We start from the raw sequence: 20,426 nt of genomic DNA, 5'->3' as shown, positions 1-20,426 counted from the left end.
ATATATATATATATATATATATATGGATTTATATAATATATTTTTTATATATTTTTTTAGTTTAGACTTTTGTTGCCTCATATACTGTAGGGATAACTGAGCATTTCCCTTCTATTTTTAGAGAATCTTAATGTTTGACAACCACATCAAAGTTGCAGTTTTATAGAGACAGAACTTTTACGGTTGTGATAATTTAGGTTATTCTTCTCTAAATGTACTGTAGTTCATACAGTAGTTTGAGTTCCTTAACCTAACTAAGCATTAACTTTAGATCAGAAAACAGTTACATGAATCTATAACTATGACCCCCCCCCCACTCATATGGGTCATTTTGCAAGGCGATGATAAATGATGCTTTTTTTTGTCATTTAGATTTCTGAGGACTTGTTGAAATAATGTTTATAATGTTTTGTACATAACTTTTTGCTAATACAGATTTGATAACTGTGAACTTATTGAATGTGTATATTTTACCAAATTGGAACAACTATTGGAACCTAATGTTAGTCTAACAGTAGAAACATTATTTTTTTACTGAATTTTGCGCAGTTCAATTGGTTTCACTTTACCCAATCAAGGTTACAAACTTTGGATATTTAGTATGTACTCATTCCCACTTGCCCTTAGTTAATTTTGTTCTCTTTCTAAACACGTGGAGCTGCTAGCTATCAGATGTTTCCTTTTAACTAAAGATTTTGTTTTGAGTTTGAATTCACTTTTCAAATATGTTTGGTGTCAGTGTAGCTGTGAGCTGTGATTATAAATCAAATATGGATGCTGGTGGGTGAGGTTTATTAAGAGATGTTTCGGACGCAGGCCGCTCATGCTGTGGGCTGTGTTTTACTGTGGAACAGTGATGGAAATAAAGTATTTATATGTATTAAATGTTTGGATATATTCCATAAGTACATGTGTACACTGGTATTGACACAAATTAACATCACTGTCACCTAACCATCTTTTTGGAATTTTTTTAAGGCAGTGTCCATTCATGTCACGGTTAAAAATTAAATTAGTAGGAGTTGAAGAAACCACATCCCCCTTTTTATTATTCTTTATTTTGATCCTCATAGATAACTCCAAACACAACCATTTATTGCTTTGCCTGCCCTAAATGTGCCCTATTGTTACATCATTGTTTCAGTAAAGCTTATTGAAGGAATCAGATTGCGGCTTTAAACTTTTTTTATTTTTCTAAAATTGACTTTAATTGTAAAGACTCAGCACGTCTTTAGCAGAGTCTTATCAAGTGAATTTCCTTCCTCAGCACAAGCGTGACAATAAATTAGCCTTAGCTTTCTCTTCATAAATATAGAACTGCACTGGCGCTTCCTCAATAGCGTATTCATAGACTTGGGGGGAAAAAACTACTCTTTTCATTTCAGTCAAAAAGTGAGAATGAAATTTTTTTTATTGCACTATTCAAAGTAGGCATTTATATAATGATCCATTATGTAAATATGGTTCAGTATGGTTCATTCTACCTCTTTTTTTGTTCATTCTGCATATTGTGTATAGTTTTATAATTAAAAGGTTTTGTGTGCAGGGATATTGTACTAAACTGTACTGTGGGGTGATGGCGAGACTCTCTCCTCCTCACAAAGTATAGCAGGAGGGCAGAGGACTATGGGACATTTGAATTCGGTGAGAAAAGCCAGTTAAGGTATTTTTAGTTTAATATGTTTGGTATGAAGACTCTGACAAAGGCCACAAGCTGAAATGTGTTGGTCTGACAAAAGTAGTATACATAGTAAGTTGACTGTTCATGACAGGAAAAGCACAGGTAAATTGATAACATTAATGCTGGCTCTGTTCCAGTTTTTGTCTCATCCTTTTTATACTTGCCATTAAGAGATCCCTTCCTACTGTAACTTCCAATGTAAGAGATGGAGGACAAAATCCACAGCCCTCGCTCTGTGTGAAAACACAATCCAAAATTGATCAGCAGTTAATATGATGCTTCAGCAGTTTTGAGTTAATCAAATCAGCCAGTTATCTTTGGAAGTTGCAGTCTTTTTGGTACAAAATTCCTACTTTTTTACTTTATTTACTGTATTGTATCAGTGAGCCAGCAAGCACAATACCAGAGCCTTGCAGCCATCGTTAGCATCGTTGCTAACATTGTTAGTTCCACGGTGCAATTTTCCTGCTATGACGTGTCAATAATGTGTGCTGTGTAATGGGCCAATAACAACGTTCTTTATACCACGAGTGTTAAATGGAACTGTGACACTTTAAGACTAAGTAGTGACATGCTAGTAAAACACCTGCATGTCTTCCTTGAGCCATAGTTCTATTTATTTACTGTGTTTTCTAACACTGAAATAAACTATACTGTATCACGTATTGCAGTCATTTCAGGAAACTTAAGGTAAATCATGCGCACTCTCACAGCTACAATTTTGAAATTCATTTTTGTCACATGCATCATATATGACATAACACATTTCATAGGCAGAGGAAGAAGAAGTCTTGACCAGGCAATGGGATACAGTTATTTAAATAGCAGCATTCACTACAGCCCACAGGAACAGTTGGATGCTGATAATTCATGCAATTTTCTCTCCAATTTTGTGAAAGTGCCCAAATTTTCCTCCCAGCTCACTGGTAGATGTGTTGAAACTCAACATGAATGACAAATTGATAAATTCTTTATTAATATTTATTGATTACATTTTCAAGTCTAGAGCCTGTTTTGTTCTCTAACAGGAGTCCATGATACGTCGGATGGATCCGATCCTCATGTCCATGGGACCCATTCCCATGTCTCTCATGCTCCTGTACTCTCCGGGCCTCAGGTACATCATCCTGCCTCTGTAGTGGGGCTGCTCGTACATCAGCCAGTGGCCGTCCATCACGTTGCAGGACTGGCAGTCGGACATGCGGTAGCGGTCCATGATGTTGTCGCAGTCGTCCATCAGCTCGTGACTCTGGCCCTGGTAGTTCTCCTTCTCGTAGATCCTCATCCTGAAAGGACCTCTGTGCTGTAAAATGACACGTGAAGAGACAGTCAAAGGTGGTTTCTTCTGTGCTGCATTGGAGAGTTTTTAATTATGGTTTATGTTTTTATCTTCGACCTTACATACGTGAGAGCTAGGGTCAACACAAAGCTTCATACCATGGGGATCATGCGGCAGGAACGGATGCAGTCACTCATGGTCATTCCCATCAGGCGCTGGTTGTCGGGGTACTCTCCCCTCCTCGCCAGCATCTGGTGGCCCATGTAGTTTGGACGTTCGTAGACCATGAAGCAGCCGCTCTCCACCTTGCAGGAGTTGCAGCGGCTCAGGTAGGAGGTCAGCTCAGCACAGTCGCTGCTGGTCTCATAGGAGCGACCCTGGAAGTTCTTGTCCTCGTAGAAGATGATCTGAAAATAAAACAGAAACATTTTCGAAATATTAGCACATGTCTGAAATGTTATGTTAAAAGTGTTTAAATTATAACATAAAATGGTCTCTTACTTTGCCCATTTTGGTGTTCGATCCAAACCCCTGATTACACTGGTACTTTGCCCAGCCAAACTTTCTGTCACTTTTATACCCAACATGATAGCTAAATGATGTTTGAAGCCATTGTTTTGAATATCTTACTCAGCAGTGTAGCATACAGGGCCATCATGTTTGCTAAATCGGTCTGTAAATGGTTATTATTCCAGACTGTGTGCATCTGGTTATGGGCCAACTGCTGCGGCTGTCCTATGGGGTACAGGTAGGTGACGGCAGCAAATGTATCAGCTGGGACTCTTTGTGCTGTCAGTGTTAGCTCTGTGGTGACAAGCACTTTGTTACATTTACATCATCAGTCCATCATCTGGATACATAAAATGAGGTATTTGTCTTATGATTCACTTGAGCTCAACAGATCACTGACAAGAATAAATGTGCTTTTATACTCGGATATAAAGTAGGCTGGGTGAGAAGAAAACTCTAGTTTAATATTTAATCTTTTCTCATAAAGTGGTGGAATGTATGTAACAAAGTACTTTTACTCAAGTAGTGTAATAAAGTATAAACCCGAGGTACTTGTACTACTACTGCTACTTTAGATTTCTATTCAACTTTTTATAATGATAAAAATGACCTTGTATCTAACTAAATTTCAGAGGGAAATGTTGTGCTTTTTACTTCATTTAATTAATATCCACAGTTACTAGTTACTTTACAAATTAAGATTTTGACATAGAGAACATAATTAGCTTATAAAATATGATGCAACAACCCAACAGTGTATAAAATACTTCAAATTAGCTCAACTTCGAGCAGCTACACCAGTAAAATTCTACTTACACATGAATGCATCAGTAATAATGACCCAATAATATAATGTATAATAGTATAACACTCAAATGGGCCATTTTTCTGTACTGTTGTACTTTATGATACTGTACATGTATTTTCTGTGCAGCTGTGAAGCACCTTGTAACTCTGGTTTTGAAAGACACTATATAAATAAAGTTTACTTACTTTTACTTTAGATACTTTAAGTGCAGTTTGCTAATCATACTTACATACTTTTACTGAAGTAACATTTACATTCCAGGACTTTTAGTTGTATTTATACTCTTTGGTGTTGCCACTTTTACTTAACTAAAGGATCTGAATACTTCCTACTTCACTGTTGTTCTATCAGCCTGTTATTTCAAATAATACACCAGTAAAATATGGACTTGACACATACCCTCTCTGTCAGATAAGATGTGTTTTGTAAAAGTACACAATACATTTTATCTGACAATTTTTAAACACTTATTTTTTATAGGAATCAGCATGTATTACGTATGTTCCAATTAAGATTTTAAATCTTTAGTGTAAGTACTGGACATGATAACATGATGTGAGCTGCATGTGCGTTGTTTGTTGTACAGAGTGACATTAATTTATTGTCCGGAGATTGAAAGACACTTGAGCCAGTTTGTCAGGAGCTGCCCTTTCTGAAATATTATGGGTGTCCATCACCACAGGCAGGAGGAAAAGAAAAGAGAAAAGCTTCCCAGCTGCATAAGTACAAGAAGAGATGCATAGCTCAGATAAGTACTATTGTAAGTACTAATACTATATACACCAAACATGAATTGTAGCAACAAAGTGTATTGAGACAAAAAGAGTCAGAAATAAAGTGAGCATGAAACCAGTGTGGAATTGACTGATATTGAAACCCCCTCTTAAAGGTGTAGTCCAGCAATTTATTATTGTACTTTTTTAAAGGTCGGGGGACTCGCAAGAGGCAGATTATAAGACAGGTCAAAGTAGCAGAGGCTGAGATATCCTGGCTTTTAGTCCCTAATATTGGTCAAGCTTTAAAAAATGCTGGTGATGTCCTGATGACATCATTAGGGGCGATTTTCTCACACTTCACAAAACTACTTCTGGGCCACAGAAGACAGTACGCAGCTGTGTTCACAAGCTGAGCAGTAAACTGAACTTTACGTGTAAAAGTCTCCAATAAGAAATACACGCTAGAAACATCTTTGCAACAGAGCAGCTTGACTATACAGTTCAGTACAGTATAGACAGTTACTTAGTTACTTATACATAGGCAGTTTCATGTATAAACATGTGCACTGTGTGTTCATATAAACCTCTCTGTAGTGAAATGAGCTTAAAATTAATTTATGTTTGGGAATGTGTGCTGTTAATATGCATGAAGCTAGTTAAAAGAACACATTTTCATATGCGCTTGCACTAATATTTATGTCTAACTGTGTGTAATTTGGAGTTTTTACATTAAAGTTATAATACTGCCATACAATGTCTGGTGACTAAGCGGGCTGAATATGATGCACTAGCTCACTTTATAGACCAGTTAAGCAGATTTAACCCTGACAGACACTAAAAAAGCTCATCTTCTATTTGATATACGAAAACACAATGACAAGGTGACGTTTGATTCCTCTTTCATTTTATTCAACACATTTCTTTTACTCTGCTTCAACAGGACTCCATTATACGCCTGGCAGAGCTGAGCCTCATGCCACTGTATCCCACATCTCTCATGCTCCTGTACTCTCCGGGCCTCAGGTACATCATCCTGCCTCTGTAGTGGGGCTGCTCGTACATCAGCCAGTGGCCGTCCATCACGTTGCAGGACTGGCAGTCAGACATGCGGTAGCGGTCCATGATGTTGTCGCAGTCGTCCATCAGCTCGTGACTCTGGCCCTGGAAGTTCTCCCTCTCATATATCCTCATCCTGAACTGGCCTCTGTGCTGTTGATGAATACACGGAGGAAGAGAGGTCAGCATAAGACTGAAAAATTAACACTGCAATTTGGCTGCTGTTAATGCTGTAAAATGTGTTTATTACTGAGTGTGCCATGCTATTTTTGTAAAAAATATTTCATTAGATATTTACTTTCAAACCCACATTTTAACAGCACAGCAGGAAAACAAATAAAATTAGCATTCATTTCATTAATTTGAATCAATATTATATTAATAAGACATTAAAGATTACCCACATGGGGGTTCTCATTTATAATATTGTTTATCTTTTCAAATTACTTGCATACCTGAGGAATTAAACGGCAGGATCGGATAGAATCACTCATGCCAAAAGACAAGTAGTCGGAGTACTCTCCTCTCCTCAGGAAATACTGGTTCCCAGTGTAGTTGGGACGGTCGTAGACCATGAAGCAGCCGCTCTCCACCCTGCAGGAAGTACACCTGCTCAGGTAGGAGGTCATGTCAGAGCAGTCACTCATGCACTCATAGGAGCGACCCTGGAAGTTCCTGTCCTCGTAGAAGATGATCTGTTGAAAAGAAGAAAAAAATACAGTACAAACTTAAGGCCTTAATTTGTCCCTTTTAAAGTGTACTTTTGTAAGCTTAGTTTTTTTCATGTCCCTCTCTTTTAGATTTTTCCACTTTTACATTGTGCGTCTGCCCAGATTCTCCTACACAGAAAAGTGCTTGTTCTCTGGCGTACTCTCTACATACCTTGCCCATTTTTGATGATCTGTGTTTGTGGGAATCTGTCCAACAACCTGTGGCTGCCAGGCGGCTTTTATACTTTATACGCGCTGTAACAGGGTTTTGTTATTCAAATTATCTGGAAGCTGATGAATAAGCAGCTCTGCGATAGCTGTTAATTTCATTTGTGCCATCATGATCCAGAACAAAGGGAGGGGAAATGGGTAGAAGACACAAGGCAGAGGAGGGAGAAGAACCGGCTGCAGTTTTTACATTTCTCAGACTGGGGAAGATTAGAGTGACAAGAAAAACCTTAGTTTAAAGCTTAGTTTACTCAAAATATATTTTAGAATGTTTTAGTAATCAGCCTTGTTTATTTCTGATCCCTTAATATGAACTCTTATCCCTAAGCATCTGGATGCCCAGAAACATAATTTTTCATCTTAGTGATATGCATGTTTATTTATTTTAATGCCATTAGGAAATTAAAATCATAGTGATTAAATACATTTACCTAACAAATCTTTGCACTGTTGCACTTGATGTGCTGGTAAGCTGGGAGTCTAAGACATGATATCCTTGTCTGATCCTGGACATCTCTCCTCTCTTTGCCCATGTTTCCTTTCACTCTGTGTCATTTACATAAAAGGCAAAAATGTCACTTTGTGTCTAGTGGTTTACAAATGACATATGCAGAGTGACTCAGTATCTTTTGCTAACAACATTTGCAACAGCTTACAAAGGTTGGTATGAATTAATTACTTTTGACTCAGAATTAATTACTTTTGACTCAGAAGTAAAATTGTTTTGCCAGGCCTTTTCACAGCAGTAGTTTTTGACTTGTCTTGGCAGGAAAAACACAGTTAATAACATTAATGAGGGCTCTGGTCTGTTCAAGTGTCCCAGTAAGCCATGACAGTGTGACAGTGAGCCAGCATGCACACCAGGACCCTGAAACTGAAGCAGCTAAATGGAATTGAGCCATCATTGATTTTCTTGTTTTACGCCTGTGCTTTTCCTACTGTGACATGTCAGAAAGACCTGTTGAAGTGCACAATCTGTATGTCTTTGTTTGAATTGGCTTTGACTTTCAGTTTAAAAGCCTAGTTTGAAGGAACTTAATAAAGTAAGTAAGGTCAGTGTCAGTCTTTGGCTGCTGCTGGCAGTAATAATGCTGAGCTGTTTGTCGAATCAGTATTAGCTAGTCGGCTTTCCTTTTTTGTTTCAGCCTTGAACCCTTCCAAGCATGTAGGAAAAACTACGGTGGCTGCAAAACTCGTGAAAAATGTGAACGGCTCTATCTAGAGCCAGTGTTTGGTTTGTCTGTTCTGGGCTACTGTAGAAACATGACGCTGCAACATGGCGACCTCCGTGGAAGGGGACAAGCTCCCATGTAGATAAAAATGGCTTATTCTAAGGTAACGAAAACACAATGATTTTTATTTCCAGGTGATTACACACTAATGAAAACATACTTCTAAATATTATATTCAACGTCTGCTAATAGTTCCTCCTAAATGTTACACACTGGACCTTTAATGAGAATATTATTGTGTTTACTGTATTAAAATCCTTTGCCATGTGTCTTACTGTCAAACCCTTTCCTTTTGAAATAATTACGTTTTGAATTGAATGAAACTGGAATGAACCAAATCTAATTTAACTGAATCTCATTAAATAACAACACAGATAACAAGTTGTAACCAAATTGAAGGAATGTTATGGATTTTTTTATTACTAATCAAAAATATATCTTGCAAACTGCATCATTTGGATTCACACTAAGATGTTTATTCAGATCCTAATATTTAGAATACTTTCAGTGAGGCTTGAATCCCTGAACTTGTGTACAGTATTTCTGAATAATGTTCGACAAAATAATACATCCTTGCTTTTCGAAGTGTGAGGTGAAGTGAGTACTTTTGAGGCAACCTTTTATGGTACATACCCTAGTAATTAATGGCTATTTTCCATAAAAATACAAAACCCTTAGCCCATAACTCTCTGAAAAATGTATAATTTCATCCCAAAAGTCTACAAACGAATGCGTAGGAAATCCAAGATAGATTTTGCAGTGAGTGCCATTCATTTATAACACAAAAGCACTCCACTGAGACTCAAGCTGGCAGGTTTTAATGATGTCCTCAACAAATATTTTAACAAAATAACAATAACAAGTAAAATCTTTATGGTTCATCCTGGAGGAAAAGTCCATAGAAAGAATAAAATCCCAGCTTTATTCAGCTTTTTATGAATGACTCTTACCTCAAATAGACTTTCTCACTGCAGATGTTTGGACTTGTCAAGCACAGGTGTAACTAATAGCATTAATCACAGCTGCACTCCACTTAACAAGGTCATTGTTTATGCTATTTGTTACACCTGTGCTTTCCCTGCTATGACAAATCTGAATGTCTGCTGTGAGTTCATCTCTGAGGAGGTGGCAGTGCAGCTTGAATTTGGAGTGAACTTGTGTTCTTAAAGAAAACTATGTTTGCATGCCAAAAATACAAAGTTAAATTCAATCTAACACATTTGCTTGTTGAGTTTGTTGTCATTTTTTAGGTTTTGTTTACATTGCATTTTTCATGCATGCCGTTGCTTAAATAACAATCTGTAAACAAAAACCAACAACTTGTCTGACCAACTGGTCTCCTGAATAAATTAGCACACTGATGCATTGCTAGCAAGAACAAGAAGCTTAATTATGAAATATTGGAATTAAAAATAAGATCTCGCAGTCTCAAAGTTTGTTGGCGTCAACCATTGTCCAAGGGTAAAATACTGCATTGCCCCTTCCCCTCATGGTGATGTTCTGCAATCTCATCCTGTAAATAAGCAAAATGAAAACAGTTTACCAAATAATTTCCTGTCCCACAAAAAAGTACTGCTGATAGAAACCAAATAACAAACAAATAATAATTTGATAGGGCAGAACTCAATAGAAACAATACATACAATTATCATTAAGTATGGCTGTTGGCCTTTATAAGTTTTACATGTCAGTTTTGGCAGTTCTTGGATATGAGGCCTTCACATGTAGACAAAGGGAAATCAAACTTTTGCTGATATGCAAATCAAGCTAATTTAGATGACAATAGCTTTCCTTCGTCTGCACATTCTGCATTTCGATATAAACCACAACACAGCTGCAGCTGGGTGGGAGGCAAGCAATATCATTAACAATGGGGAAGGTAAGGAGCAAATGCTCTTTTCTAGAGGTTTTCAAGATCTTTCAGGCAGTAACTATATTGCATGTGAACTGTCTTTTGTCTAGTTTGTTGTATTAATTGTACCTAGGCACAACAGTATGCTATTGTTGTATTTATTACAATGTTGGGATGATAGTTTACCAGGATTTGTCTCTGTTTCCCTCCATCCAGATTGCATTCTTCGAGGATAAGAATTTCCAAGGCCGAAGCTATGAGTGCAGCACTGACAGTCCTGACCTGCGCTCTTATTTCAGCCGCTGCAACTCCATTAAGGTGGAGAGTGGTTGCTGGGTGCTGTACGAGCGTCCCAACTACACTGGCAACCAGTACATCCTGAGCCCCGGGGAATACCCTGATCACCAACAGTGGATGGGATTCAATGATAGCATCATGTCATGTCGCGCTGTCAAAAATGTAAGCTCAATAACCAGTAGATGCTTTTTAGAACATAACCAACAGGTAACAAAGCTTTGAAAGTCATCCTTAAGTAATGATTGTCTTATTCATGTAATAATATTGTTAATGTACCAGTTTCATAGTGTGCCCAGCTCCAGTGGAATACCACAGAGTGCACCAACCAAGCAGTAATCAGTCAAAGGCCAACAGAGAAAAAGGAGAGATAAAAGGCTCATGATTTGGCAGCAGGGTGCTTTATGCCCATGCCCATGCACATCATTTATTGAAGGAAACCAGGAAAACAGCCAAGAAACCCATTTGTAGATGTGAGCTCAAAGAAAATGAGGAAACCAAAATAGGTCAAATGATTCAGATACTATACACTACCATAATTTCATCAACATTCATTCTCTAACTCTTTCAAGGTATATGGAAAGTCCTGGAAGATTAGATTCTACGACAAGCAGGATTTCGGCGGCCAAGTGGCAGAATGTGTTGAGGATTGCCCATTGGTTTACGGGGTCTTCAAGTTCCGGGAGTTCCACTCCTGTGTGGTGATAGATGGTGCGTGGGTCCTCTACGAGCTGCCCAACTACCACGGACACCAGTACTTCCTGGAACGTGGCGAGTACCGCAACTATACAGACTGGGGCGCCACCTCCCCTGCTGTGGGATCCTTCCGCATGATCACAGAGTTCTAGAACAGCAGCGACCATTCCAGGGTTCTGCAGCCCCTAAAAGAGTTATTTGAATGCTAAGGCCACCAACATTCTAGAATTCTAAATAAAATCAAGCTCCTGAACACTGAGTTCCAGAACATGAGTTCTAAAACCCCTACAATGTTCCAAAGCCCTAAGGCAACCAAAATTCCAAATTCTTTTAAAAGTTAAGAGTTCCGAAGTCTTGCCATTGACGTTCTGGAATCTTGAGGAAGTTCTAGAACCCCTCAAGTAGTTCAGACTTCCAGAGGGCTAAGATTCGAGAACCCTTCGGCCTCCCACCTTGTCTGATATAAGACAGAATTGTTACAAACTCCTTATACCCCATTTCCAGAACAGTAAGTCAACTCGGTGGAGTGGGTAGATTCAAAGGTCTGGACCCAGGCAACCTTCCACCTGCTTTTTCCATTTGGACATTCGTCCTCTCCCCAGAACCCTGAGTGTTGCACTCAAATGAATAAAAGTATTTCTTACCCATGACAGTGCTGTCTGTATTCTTTCTAATTAAGTTACCTGACACCTCAATGGCTTTTAGTCTTATCTTCTAGTGTCCACCAGTAAAATTGTTCAACATAGTTTACATCTCAAGACAGACTGACATTGGATCATACTGGACATCGGCAGGCAAAGGTATTATATAATAAGAAATTTGACAAGTGCAAGATAACTGATAACATTCATTTACAAAATGGTTAACATTAGACATTAATAGTTCAACATATTGCTATTGCTATATTGTTAGTGAGCCACAAAGATGTTTGCACAGATCCTGGTTTGTGATGTATGTAGACACTGCAACATCATAATATCAGATCAAAAAACATGTTTGTTTAAAGTTACTGTTCATGCAGAACATAATCTTAAGGTATGTCTTATATTTGTACCAGTAAAAAGACCTTGTTGCAAATTTAACACAATAAAATAAAAATTTGTTTAGAAATATACTAATAATATATATGATAATTTAAAAAAACCCCAGTGATTTTATGTGAAAATACAGTAGTGTAGAAACATGTTAAGTTATATCTACAACTTAGATTATTGTTTACTTGCCTTGTTTATAAATGTCCTTTGATTTCAGAGTGAATCATATTCCATAGTTTACTCTGTGGTGCTTAAGGATGACAAATCTAGGCTAATTGGCAATGTGGTCTTTTTAACTGTTCAGTATAACCAGAACTGAATAACAAAACTGAATGTAATTAATGGGCAACTTTATTTTTTGTCTTTCGCTATGTTTATGTTACCAGTGTCATTGATTGATTGATTAATTTTATTCGACAACAAAAAAAAATAAATACAGGATATGGGCTCCATGTACAATTTTTCAGAAATTGTCAAGGATAACACAAGAAAGCTAGTATGCTTATTTCCATTGTGGTCCTTGATGGAAGGAGGTACAAAGATAGTCACCAGTAAATGACAAACTTGACAGCTCATACATTCAAAAACATTATTATATAATATTATATAACAGACACTATATACGACACAATAAGGGAAAAAATTACACTAGGTAATAAATACTCAAAAGGAGTGGATCCTACCACAACACATCTCAGCAGTATATAAAATAATATTTTAATCCAACCTGTCCCTACACCACTTTTTTTTTTTTTTACAGTGGGTTTGAACCTGCCCACTCCATCAATTTCCTTCATGACTTTGGGTAGCTTATTCCATAGAACAGCTGCTGAGTATTAAAAGGTTGACTTGCCAGCAGGTGTTTTAAATCTGTATTGTACAAAGTCAGTTGAGTGTCTCCTAGTGGCATAACTATGTGTGTCCCCAACCCGGCAAAAATAGTAAGATATTTGGGAACATCCCCTGAACAATCTTCAGTACCATACACAATTTAATCTTGTCCACCCTTTCTTGTACACTAAGCCAATTAACTCTCAAAATGAGAGTAATCCAAGTGAGTGGCCACTGGTAGCCTTAGTGCAATTTTGACAAGCTTGTTCTGTGACGACTGAAGTATATTTTTGATTGCCTTTGGAATACCATCATACCAAGCACAACAGGCATAGTCAAGATGTCACTGAATTAGAGCACCAGCCAGTATTTTCAAAGCCCCAAAGTCTAAACATGTTGAGATCCTACCCAAAAACGTATCCTATAATTAACCTTTGCAAGTACCTTCAAAGCCATGTCCTCTCCAGATAAATGGTTATCCAATAATTTTAAAGCCATTAGACTTCTTTAAATTATGTACAAAATAAAATAGACTCTGTTTTGCCAAGATGGAGAGATAGCTTATTGTCACTTAGCCATCTAACAACCAATGTAAGCTCTGAGCTAAAGGTTTTTTCAATCATAATTTTATCTTTGTGTAACATAAATAAGGCAGCATCATCTGCATAGAGAAAGAGATCACATAAACATGCTGATTTTAAATCATTTACATACAGCAGGGAAATAAAGGCCCTAGGACCCTTCCCTGGGGAACTCTGCATTCTATTCTAGTATTTTGGGACTGGAAAGCAATCCATTAACATCCACCATTTGTACTCTGTCTTTGACATAAGAACCTACCCATTTCACTGCTGACTCACTAAACCCTATAGCTTTCAGTTTCATTAGTAGTATAGGTTATTTGAGAAAATATAACAGTTTGCTCAAACATTATCTTCTCTATGATTTTAGATAAAATACATAAAATTGACACTGGTCTGTAGTTACTGTGATCTAATTTATTTATTTTCTAGAATAACAGAATAACCCTAGCAGACTTCATTTCATTTGGAAATGCACCTTGTACCAGAGATAGATTAATGATGATGTTTGACACAGGGTGTTACAATTTCAGCTGCATCCTTCAAAAATCTAAACCTGTTGCTTTGGAATAATCAAGCCCACATAACTTCCTTTGGACAGATGACTCAGTTACTTTCTTAAATGAGAAGGAATTTGATGTAACCCCTTTTAGGAATAAAACTGCTGCACCTGTCTCTCTCCATCAGTTTATAGCTTACATAAAAGCTTTACATAAAACTGCATAAACAAAACACATTTATGGCAACGGTTCAGATCAGTTTGGAGTGAGCAGTGACTCAGGTTTAGATACTTGGCACTGCTAATCAACCATTGTGTGTGGATAGGCAATTCAATGAGTAAGAACAATGGGCAGACTCTAGATGAATATGTGAATGGTTACATGCACTGCTAACCATGCATTTGGTAGCATTGTCTCTGCCATGTATAAAGAGTACTGCATTTATTATGGCATCTAGTATTATAAGCGCCACAGATGGAGAAGGTGAGAATTTACAGTTTTCTAAATGTGTTCTTTTAGTTACAGGAGCTAATAATTCTCTAAATTTGGTACAAGAAACATAGACGTCAGATGTTTTGTCAGTGATAATTTAAATACCTGCAAAAACAGATGCAGCTAAAACCCTATTTTTATTTACAAGGGTACAATCCTGCCTAAATATATTCTTTCCAGATTGTGTTTTACGAGGACCGGGACTTCCAGGGAAAGTCCTACGACTGCAAAGGGGACTCTGCTGACCTGCAGGGCTTCATCCACCGATGCAACTCGGTCAAGGTAGAAGGTGGCTGGTGGGTTCTGTACGAGCGTAACAACTACATGGGCTACCAGTATGTCATTGGTCCAGGGGAGTACAATGACTACCGCCGCTGGATGGGCTTCAATGACTGTGTCAGATCCTGCAAGATCATCAAAAACGTAAGTGACCAAGTGCCATAACAAAACAGAACAAGAAAAAATAAACACACTGTCTTCCTCATACATCAAATTAAATACACATCTTTGACTGTTTTGGTTTCAGGCCAAAGGGCCATACAAGCTGATGCTGTTTGACCGGCCAAACTTTGGCGGCCAATCTTTGGAGTTGACAGAAAACATGAAGTCTTTCCAGGAGAAATGGCTCAGACATGAAGTCCATTCCTGCAAGGTCCTAGAGGGCTCATGGGTTTTCTTTGAACATCCCAACTTCTGTGGTCGCCAGTACTTGTTGGAGAAAGGGGAGTACCCACACCACTCAGAGTGGGGAGCTCTGAAAGCAACTGTGGGCTCCATCAGAAGAATCATGCAGCTGTGAAATTCAACCAGTGAAGGTTTCTTGTAATGTAATGCACTGCAATAAATTTCTTTTATGCTAATGTTTGTTTGTGCCTGTGTGAAGTGTTTTTCTAATCTTCCCTTATCATGAATATAATATGAAGGAAAATTAATGATAAAATAATGCAATTAATTATTTACAATACAGGTACAGCATATCCTACCTATTGTATACACTTAAAGGAAAATATACATCCAATATCCGTTCATTAGGTACAACAAAGCTAAAATATTGCAGTCTAATACACCAACCAATAAATGCAATAAATCCTACTTATATCCGGGTTGTGAGGTTCAGTTTTTGTTGAAGATGTATGGCCATTTTGGAGAATGTAGTTTATGATGTTGTTAAATTGTATTGCATTATACTGAGGGGTGTTTCTACCTTCAGTCTACCCTCATTGATGTGAATATTGTAGTAATTACAGGGCAGCAGGCTTGCCTGGTCATCAGAGGCTCTTGTATGGTCACAGTTTTTATCACAGTGACAGCCATAGACTGCTTATGTAAATAATTTGGTGTTTGTGCAACAAATGACCCTTCTTTGAAAAAAACAACAGAAAAATGCCTTTACACAAATTGTGGGCAATTGACAGATTTCTGGCTGAACACAAACAATGAAACACTTGATAACATGTGGCAATGGGATTTCTGATCTCAGATCACATCATTTACTTTAAGTATCAGCATCAAGTCTGTTATGCATTCCTGAGATGGGAACAATTACCCTTACAGGTACAAATTGAAGTTGTACCTCACCTACAACACATCAATACACAAAGTCAGTACTGGTTTTGGTATAGTATTACATTCAGACGTGTAACAAATCTTCTAAAAGCCAAAGGACACAGCCACAGCCTGAATCAGAGCAACTGTGAGACTTCTTGTGCATAGGGCTGCAACTAATGATTATTTTAATTATTGAGAAATCTGCAAATTATTCTCTCAATTAATTCATTAATAGGCCTATAAAACATCCTAGCGCTAGTAAAGCCTTGAAATTGCTTCTTTTGTCTGAGTCAACAGTTCAAAACTCAAAGATATTCACTATGATGTAATACAAGAAAAGGCATCAAATCCTCACCTTTGCGATGCTGGAAATATCAAAAGTTTGCCATATTTGCTTGAAAATTACATAATCATTTCTCAAAATAGTTGTTGATTGGACTGATTGATAATGGACTAAGCATTTCAGCTCCTCTTGTGCAGTCAAGTAGGACAACTTCCAGTCATCTGTCATAATCTGACAGTACTAATGTAGCAAGAATTTTTGCACACTTTGAGTAACGAATCATGCTGCTCGATGGCTGTAAACACATTCAGCAGCTGTTATAAATACAGAATAATGAGCCTTCCATCCACCAGGTCTTTCAGAGCTCGTCAGCTGACTGTGAACTGAGGTGTGGATGTAGACAGAGGGTGGAGCATGACAGACTGAATACCCCTGTCCCTTGCAACACAGATGTTACAGCCTGCACCACAGTACTATGTGGCCACCAGCCAACTTCACCGCATCAGCCTCATACCAGCTGCAGAGGAAACAATTTAATTGGATCAATAAATTGTTTCTGGAATCAGGCATTGACAGATCAAAAGGTCAGCCGTTGCAATAGTGAGTAAACACTGTATAAAGCTGGGCATTTTTAAAACAATTGCCATTGTGCAGATATAAATGCTGAGGCAATTAAAATGACAATGATGGCCCTGGCAGTGCATTTCAGTGTGCCCACATATACTGTATATATAAATCCGGACCAGGCCTGTAGGCAATATTGTGTATGTAAAAGGTGGGATTATCAAAAGTTGGTGTGAGGCCCAAACATGGAACGTGTGGGAAAGGTAGGCAGACAAGCAGATAATGCTTGTGACCAGTTGCATTCTTTCATTTGTTAGAAGAGGTCAAAACTCCAGCTTCACTTGTTGTATAAAGAACGACTTTACCCTCCTTGACCGAGTCGCAATAAAGTTGTTCTTTATACTACAAGTAAGTGTTGGAGACTTGACCTCTTCAGACTCAAGTTGTGCCTGAAATTCCTACAGTTACATGATTTGTTACACAGATTGTGTAGTCATCAGCTGTGCACTGCATTATTTTAAGTTTACATTTTTTGTTATTGTTCGCTGTGTTGCTGTTGGAAGCACAACGTTTGCATGCTAGATCACTGTTACTTACTGAGCACTGAGTGATTTTGGATGTTGTACAATTCAGAAATGTGCTCACAGTTAGCACATACAGTATATAGACACCATATTATGCAATATATAATATATATTAGTTTAGAACATCTACTGAACGCCCATTGTCCTCTTTCAGATCGTGTTTTATGAAGACAAAAACTTCCAAGGGCGCTATTATGAGTGCACCAGTGACTGTCCCGAGCTCAACACCCACATCAGCCACTGCAACTCTGTTCGTGTGGAGAGCGAGGCCTGGGTTCTGTACGAGAGGCCCAACTACCTGGGCTACCAGTACATCCTGACCAGGGGGGAGTACCCAGACTACCAGCGCTGGATGGGCTACAATGACAGCATCAGGTCCTGTCGGATCGTACGAAACGTGAGTTCCTTCAGAAAACATATGAGAATCCTTAAGAGCTAGCAAGCATGATGTACTTGAATAATCCAATGTGATGAACAATATAATTCTGGCATTCACTTTGTCAGTCTTTCTGCATCTATTCACATGCACCTGACAAATTTATGAAGGTGCACACAAACATTTTGGTATCAGCTTCAATGTGTTTAGCATCGATATTTCAACCCTGTCTCCTAGAAATTAGGTTTATATATATATTATATATTCTACTAATTTGCAACAGCAGATACATTTATAAGGAAATGTAATGCCTGCTGAATTTTGAATCTGAAGTTTTTATCAAAAAAAATTAGGAAAATGTGTTAATGTTGATCCTGAACCTACCATGTATTTTTCCAACAATTTCTGCTAATGCAAAACAATAGCTACTTGTATAGCCACGTGTAAGCGTTATTAAACGATGTGAAAAACATATTCACACACTCATATACTGAAAAACAATATACCAACAAAGTATACAAAGTATATTTTCTGAATTCTTTTGCTATTTTAGCTGCTGGGTCACCCCTTGTGCAGAGATTATCTGAACTCCTCCTGTCTTGCAGACCTCTGGTGTGTTCAGGATTCGTGTCTATGAGCGTCCTGACTTCAGTGGTCAGATGTTGGAGTGCACTGAAGATTTGAGCAACCTGCCTGACCACTGGCACCTCCGCGAGGTTCACTCTGCCCATGTGCAGGACGGTGCCTGGGTCTTCTACGAGCTTCCCAACTACCGTGGACACCAGTACCTGCTGGAGAAAGGAGAATACCGCCGCTTCACTGAGTGGGCAGCCATGAACCCCAATGTGGGGTCCTTCCGTCGCGTCCACAACTTTTGACTGTCTCTTTTAGTTCATGTTTTACACAACTGTTCTTCAGAAATTTAATAAAAAAGGATTGTGCTCAGTATATTCATCCTTCCATGTTCTTTTTTTGTATTTCCCCTGTAAACAAGCTGGCTCACTGCTGATCATCAGAGGTGGTATAAATTACAAAGAAATTCTGATCCGAACATAAAATTTTAATCTCTCCCAGTGCAATAATTTGACGACTGTTCAACCATTTATGCAACACTGGACCCTTCCTGGCTTCTTGATGAAATTTGAATCCATGATATCGTGACCAGTCACAGTCTTTCTACTTTTGAGAGAGAAGTCATCATCATACAATTTCTTAAAAGTGTTTTGTTGTGCTTTTGCTCTGGAGTAACAATCAATTGCCTACAGGGTAAAAATAATCAAACTCAGCAATTTCTGACAACTAGTGCTGTGTGTGATAAAAGGGTTTGAATGGTTCCTCAAAGGAAAAATGTAAAATATGATCAATCAGATAGGACATAATTTAATCTAGTTTTCTGTAAACTAACATTATATTCTTGTAACATAACGTGAGTAGCAGTATAATCCCATTTGTTTGGTTGCTAAATGTGGAAGTTGTAGCTGCTAACAGTGGCTAATTTTTAGAATGAATATGTGGATGTCGATTGTTTCAACCCATCTTTCCCAGTAGCACAAAATTAGCCATGGTTTGGGTATTGCCATAATAACTGCACTGTTATGTACACATATATGAGACACAACACAAACATTTGCATGCTGAAATACAAGCTTAGCTTCTCAAAACGCAGCATTAACAAGATTTATACTAGCATTAATTAAGAGAAACTGTTGAACAAACAGCAATTTGAATGTAGGCAGAAAAAAACTGCTTTTCCTCGGTCAGTACTACTTGAATGTTTGATGCTTCTATAAATGCAGACAACACTAAGATTGCCCTAATATCCACAATATAATCAGTAACAAATTCCTTTAAGAAAGTTACTGAACATGTTGTTGTTTCTGCACCTACTGTAAGAGCCATTTCCCAGAATCAGTTACTTCACTTGAAATCTTTTTGTATCTTTGATGCACAACAGATGCTCTGAACTGTAAGTCCACGGTATATACACTGTAACGTAATTTCTCTTTTCTAACATGACTATAACACCTGGAGCTGGTGAATTAACGGTCGGTTCTACTAATAATTATAGATATGACACAGCCTAGTTCCCTGCACGCTGCTCTTGCATTCAAGACATTAATAAAATCGATACATTAAACCTACATTTCTGTCCCTGCAGACCGTCTTTAGTTACAGTTTGATGTACTGACCCCATGTTTGTCTTTCACATGATACTGAGCTCCTCTCTGACGCATGCAGCACGGAACGCACAAATGTTTTTTCAAACCTGCTAAAAATCTGATTCAACTACAAATATTTTAAGTAATAATGTTAATGAAAAACATTGTGACTTTTTGTTGTGCAAGACAATATGAGAGTTAAATCTCATAATACCATCGAAATGATTATTATTAATTGGTACCAATCATTCTTGTTCTGCTATGACACAAGGTGACCACCAGGTTCAACTTTATGAAAAATATGAATAAAATAATATGAAATAAAATACCAACAAAATAAAAGTAATATCTACTTTTACACTTCCACACACATCTTAATCCATGTAACGTAAAAAAAAAAAAATGCTATTTT

At 37.8% G+C, this 20,426-nt stretch overlaps 4 protein-coding genes across 5 annotated transcripts; 3 read left to right on the top strand and 1 right to left on the bottom strand.

The window, feature by feature from the left end:
* Positions 1–2,687: 2,687 nt before the first annotated feature.
* On the bottom strand, positions 2,688–3,475 carry crygm5 (crystallin, gamma M5). 2 transcript variants are annotated; one of them, XM_044217047.1, is made up of 3 exons: positions 3,462–3,475; positions 3,119–3,367; positions 2,688–2,984 (listed from the first exon to the last, which is right to left on the bottom strand). In XM_044217047.1, exons 1-3 carry the CDS (start codon positions 3,468–3,470, stop codon positions 2,703–2,705), a joined length of 540 nt encoding a protein of 179 aa, XP_044072982.1. In that variant the 5' UTR covers positions 3,471–3,475; the 3' UTR covers positions 2,688–2,702. The 2 variants fall into 2 exon arrangements, with proteins under 2 accessions (XP_044072982.1, XP_044072981.1); XM_044217046.1 differs by lacking the exon at positions 3,462–3,475 and having other exon boundaries at positions 3,119–3,397.
* Positions 3,476–10,090: 6,615 nt separating this feature from the next.
* LOC122885663 (gamma-crystallin M2-like) lies at positions 10,091–11,698 on the top strand. Its single transcript, XM_044217056.1, has 3 exons — positions 10,091–10,099; positions 10,289–10,531; positions 10,939–11,698. Exons 1-3 carry the CDS (start codon positions 10,091–10,093, stop codon positions 11,212–11,214), a joined length of 528 nt encoding a protein of 175 aa, XP_044072991.1. The 3' UTR covers positions 11,215–11,698.
* A 2,784-nt stretch (positions 11,699–14,482) lies between these two features.
* On the top strand, positions 14,483–15,299 carry LOC122885684 (gamma-crystallin S-1-like). The gene is made up of 3 exons (XM_044217126.1): positions 14,483–14,491; positions 14,681–14,923; positions 15,027–15,299. Exons 1-3 carry the CDS (start codon positions 14,483–14,485, stop codon positions 15,297–15,299), a joined length of 525 nt encoding a protein of 174 aa, XP_044073061.1.
* A 1,841-nt stretch (positions 15,300–17,140) lies between these two features.
* crygs3 (crystallin, gamma S3) lies at positions 17,141–18,733 on the top strand. The gene is made up of 3 exons (XM_044216864.1): positions 17,141–17,158; positions 17,634–17,876; positions 18,461–18,733. Exons 1-3 carry the CDS (start codon positions 17,141–17,143, stop codon positions 18,731–18,733), a joined length of 534 nt encoding a protein of 177 aa, XP_044072799.1.
* Positions 18,734–20,426: the final 1,693 nt, after the last annotated feature.

This window comes from Siniperca chuatsi, linkage group LG12 (assembly GCF_020085105.1).
Source record: "Siniperca chuatsi isolate FFG_IHB_CAS linkage group LG12, ASM2008510v1, whole genome shotgun sequence".
NCBI lineage: Eukaryota > Metazoa > Chordata > Actinopteri > Centrarchiformes > Sinipercidae > Siniperca > Siniperca chuatsi.
The sequence above is the reverse complement of the archived record's forward strand: the minus strand, read 5'-3'. Positions and strand labels throughout refer to the sequence as shown.